General features: G+C 33.3%; 1 protein-coding gene across 1 annotated transcript; it reads right to left on the bottom strand.

The window, feature by feature from the left end:
• Window positions 1–3,345: 3,345 nt before the first annotated feature.
• LOC106465495 (5-hydroxytryptamine receptor 2B-like) lies at window positions 3,346–4,599 on the bottom strand. Its single transcript, XM_022393408.1, has one exon. The coding sequence runs from the start codon at window positions 4,597–4,599 to the stop codon at window positions 3,346–3,348; it is 1,254 nt and encodes a 417-aa protein (XP_022249116.1).
• Between the last annotated feature and the right edge of the window lie 248 nt (window positions 4,600–4,847).

Raw genomic sequence — 4,847 nt, forward strand, 5'->3', positions numbered from 1 at the left:
ATCGGTAAAGATATAAGATATAAGAGGGTGAAAACGTGACGGAAAAAGATATATATGTGTGTGTAGACAGTGAGTAATTGATCTGCAGTCAGAGAGCATTATTGAGCACGTTCGTTGTTGTAGCGCTTGTTTTAGCGCGATTGTTGAAGTTGAGTGTATCGGTAAAGTTATATTCGGAAAGAATAAACCAGTTTTATTAAGTAAGGACTTGTGTCGCTAAAGTTTCGTCGGAACGAAGTTACGGAAAGTTATTTAAAAAACGGAGACGTAACAAAACATTATTTCCTCATTGATATTTATAAAAATAATATTTGAAAGCAAATATAAACCTGCCTATATTAGACTATGTTACCATTTCTTTCTCTGTCGAAAGGGGAATTATAAAATTGATTAATTTATCAAAAAAAAAAACTGAAATATTTTATATTTTAAGTATATATATTCTTAGGTTGAGCACAAAATGACTTTACAGTAGTAAAAGTAGTTTGAGAACTTTAGTGGACTTTATACGGAAGCCTGCTTCTCTTTAAATGTGATGTTTACCTAAAGAAGGTTTCAGTATAGAAGTCAAAACATCATGTGCCCAGCATGGCCAGGTGGTTAGGGCGCTCGATCTCGCAACCTGAAGGTCGCACGTTCGAATCCCCGTCCCACCAAACATGCTAACCCTTTCAGCCGTAGGGGCGTTATAATATGACAATCAATCCCACTATTCGTTAGTAAAAGAGTAGCCCAAGAGTTGGCGGTGGGTGGTGATGATTATCTGCCTTTAGCTGTCTTACATGCTAAATTAGGGACGGCTAGCGCAGATATCCCTCGTATAGCTTTGCGTGAAATTGAAAACGAACAAAAAAAACGTCGTCCCCTTTGGCTTTTCGTTCAACAGGCAGTTGTATTTCATTAAATTTCTCTAACCTGATATGTCTGCCTGAAATTGAAACGCCAGTGTTAATTGTACATTATTTTCTTTGTGTCTGGAAATTAAACGTTCGTTTTTGTAGTAGTATAATATGATTAATTATGCCTTCCTTGAAACTTTATAAGTTGTAGGTTTTATTAAACTGTTCGTGCACCCATAAAATTTCAGATAGGATTGGAATTTTTTTCATAATAATAAAATTGATAAGTTCGAACTTTTTCTTGTGTTTGACTTTCTGGTTAATGAGATTATGAACTTTCCAACACTTTCAAGTTTTCTTCATGGTTCTCGTGAAAACTTGTTGGATTCTACAAATTTTGAGCAACTAAATCCATCTATTTATCTACATATTTTTAATTGTTAATTATTATTTTCATCTTGTTTCAAAATTAGTTATTATAAAGTCTTAAATTAATCAGGCATAAGTTATAAGTTTAGTTAATTTCTTTTTCGAAATTATTTATTTAATAGTTTTATTTCTTCAGAATGACTTATTGAATAACTTAAATTTCTATTTTGTGTGTATATTAGTCATTTCAAATTAGTTAAGTATTAATAATTACGTAGATTGAATTTCTCCTTTTAGTTATAAAATAGTATTTTCAAACTGTTTCAAAATTACTTTTTACATCAATCGCGGTCTGATACTCGCGGTGGGTACCGCGCTGATAGCTCATTTGAGTAACTTTACGTTTTAATACAGATGTAAACTGAAGCCTGTTACATAGTCATTTTTTAAAAGGATAAACTAAAGTTTTCAACTTGTTTTAAAATTATCAGTCCCAATATGGACTTCTTTTTTTTGCAAGTAAACTTAAAGTAGTTTTTAAACATCTTTCGAAACCGCTAAATATGCGTAATTTATTTATATTTAGCGCGTAAGCAAACATTTTCAACTTATTTCAAACTAATAATTACCCAATCTGTATGTCCCGTATGTAAGTACAAATCAGTGTTTGCAAAAGAACTTGTTCTTGTAATCAATGTGACAGATACCAAGATATTTTAACAATTAACAATGTGTCGTGTGAATGCTAAATCTTTTTTATTGTGTGTTTGACTGTTATTACATTTAATGTATATATATTCAAAGCACTTATTATGGAATATCTAACACTGTGCGTGAGGAATTAGGGTTAGCTTGTTCGTCTACAAATTATTATTATAAGGATATGTTTTAAGATCTGATGTGATAGCCATTAAAAAAAGTTTCAGTTTAATGTACAAGAAATGTAGTTTATTTTTGAGATTTAAAGCACAAACACTCACATTTAATTGATATAAACGTACAACAATAGAATAATAAGAACCACAAACACACGTAATTGTAAGAAACTACAAGACAAAATATTCCACTTGCAAAGGACAGGGAACAGTGAAAGAAGCATTGTAAACGTTATAAGCGAAGTTTAGAAGAGAGTTAATACAACATACCAATACTGAAATATATTCTAGTAATAAGTAGAATAGAGTATTATATTTATATATCCACTTATAATTAGAGTAAACCATGTCTTTCTATTTTTTCTGTTAGCTAAAAATGTTCACGCCTAACACAATTAGTCAACAGTAATTTTGAACACCTGAAAATTACAGATAAACAGAAACAAGGACTTATGAACATAAAACAAATTAAAGCAGAGCGTGGCCTATTGGCTAGCCTCTCGAACTCTAAGTTAGATGGGCCAAGGGTCGTCTGATGCTGCAAAATACGATTCGTACTGCAGAGTGCATAATAAGAGTGACAGTTAATTAATGGCGGCCACAACTGTTGTGGTGGCAGGTGCTACTCACTGGCTGCTTTCCCTCTGGTTAGGAGTTCAAAATTAGGAAGGTGAATCCAAGGAGTTTCTGACCAAACTTCTAATTCATTTGTGTAATTCAGGCTTAAAATACCAATATCATAAATCACTTTATAATACACACATGAGCCCGTCATCGTAGGTAAGAAATAATTATAGTTGATGGACGTATTTTCAAATACTAGATTAGATGTATGCGTATATAATAGGAGTTATTTACTTTTCCAGTTTTCATCCTTTGTCGTTATGGTGTATTATAAATAAATGAACATATTTTAAAGCTGTAACTGTGTTTCAGAATATTCTGCTTTTTTACTTTAAAAATCAACGTAATAAATACCTCGAAAGTGCTTGTTAGGTACTACATTGCCTGACAAATTAAAAAAATATTTCTATATTTTTGAGCACAAAATGAAACAACTAAAACATTCGAATTTTCAGATAATTGTTTCTTTTTTCCTTTGCCAGGGTTCAAAAAGGGCAGAATTTCTAGTTTTTTTTTTTGATACACACGTATAATGCACATTTGGATAAGTTTAAAGATTTTTATATCTTACGAAAATCGCGTCACGGTGTAATACACAAATATCTAATATGATGCCGTAAATATTTCCAAGTAAATAATTATAAATTGGTTCTATGTCTTTGAGAAACACCACATAATATTTTCTTAAATGCTTGACGAAAGTCTGGGCTAAAAATTGTATAGATAATAGGATTAAGCATTGAATTAGTGTAACCTAACCACTGAGATGTGGTAAAAAGTCTTTCGTCGAAGTAACAGCTGTTACAGATGGGCATGGTGAATGCTAAAATGAAAAATGGCATCCAACATACGATAAACACACCGGTAATGATTGCAAGTGTTTTTGCAGCTTTTTTCTCACGTTTAGATTCCAGATCTCTAGGCTGTTTATTGAGAAAGGTATCAATGCGCAGTAAGTTGTCTTTCATTTTCTTGGTCTTTATGGGTGTTGAAGTATAGCTCACAGAATTTGAATCCGTTGAACAAGATGGCGTCGAAATACTTTTTGTCGTTTCTGTAACTTCGCTGGTAGTTGGCTCTGAATATTTTGCATATGATTTTTTGACCAGAAGAGAAATCGTAGTTCCTGGTTTGTTGCGGATTCTTTGACGAGCCTCTTGGAAAATTCTCCAGTAGAGAACGAGAATAACCACCAAGGGGAAAAAAAACGACGAACATGTGGCAAACACTTGATAGGCGACGTCTTGACTGATTAGGCATTTCTTTTCTATGACTATCCGATCTCGGAAGTCTTTATCTTTCCACCCAAAGATAGGAAGCAGCGAAATCGTTATTGCAACGACCCAAGTAAATAAAATCATAAGCCCAATGTCCCTCGGATTTCTCTGTCGGACGTAATCTAAACGAGTAACTGCTCTGTACCGGTCAACAGCGATAATCAACAGATGAAGAATGGACGCTGTGCAGCACAAGACGTCACAGGATATCCATACTTCACACAGTATCGATCCCATCCGCCATTCCCGCATAATCTCATAAACAGCACTTAAAGGCATCACGAGACAAGCTACCATTAAATCTGCCACGGCTAGAGAAAGAATTAAATAGTTACCAACCGATCTAAGAATTCGATCCGTTAAAATGGCGGCAATGACGAAGATGTTACCGGTTGCTGTGATTAGAGTAAGGAAACCCAATACTACAGAAATAAAAGAAAGGACAAACACGCTTCTTTCGTTCGGTGTAACGTCAACTTGGGAAAGGTTAGAAGGAAATGTAGTGTTAAAGTCATAATTACTGGCATTAAGAATGTTGATATGTAAGGAAGTTAAATGAGAATAATTGAAAAGATATTTGTTCAAGATTGAAACATTTGCTGATATTTTGTTCATCTTGAAATAGAAAAACACGTTTGTATAAAATGAAATATTCTAGGTTTCTCATAAGAAAGTTGACTTTATTTAGTTTTAGTTCTCTTTTGTTAATTATCTAAAAGAAACCATACTCTGATCTCACAACTTTTCCAAGAAATATTATTCATTACTCGGTGTGTTACAATCACATCTATTAAGAAATACATTTACAGGGGTGTGTGTGTGTGTGTGGGGGGGGCATACTTATATTATTGCGTATTCAGATC

This window comes from Limulus polyphemus, unplaced genomic scaffold (assembly GCF_000517525.1).
Source record: "Limulus polyphemus unplaced genomic scaffold, Limulus_polyphemus-2.1.2 Scaffold1961, whole genome shotgun sequence".
Classification (NCBI taxonomy): domain Eukaryota; kingdom Metazoa; phylum Arthropoda; class Merostomata; order Xiphosura; family Limulidae; genus Limulus; species Limulus polyphemus.

Bases quoted from the DNA above. Each gene is read 5' to 3' on its own strand.
- LOC106465495 (XM_022393408.1), bottom strand. From the start codon at position 4,599: ATGAACAAAATATCAGCAAATGTTTCAATCTTGAACAAATATCTTTTC.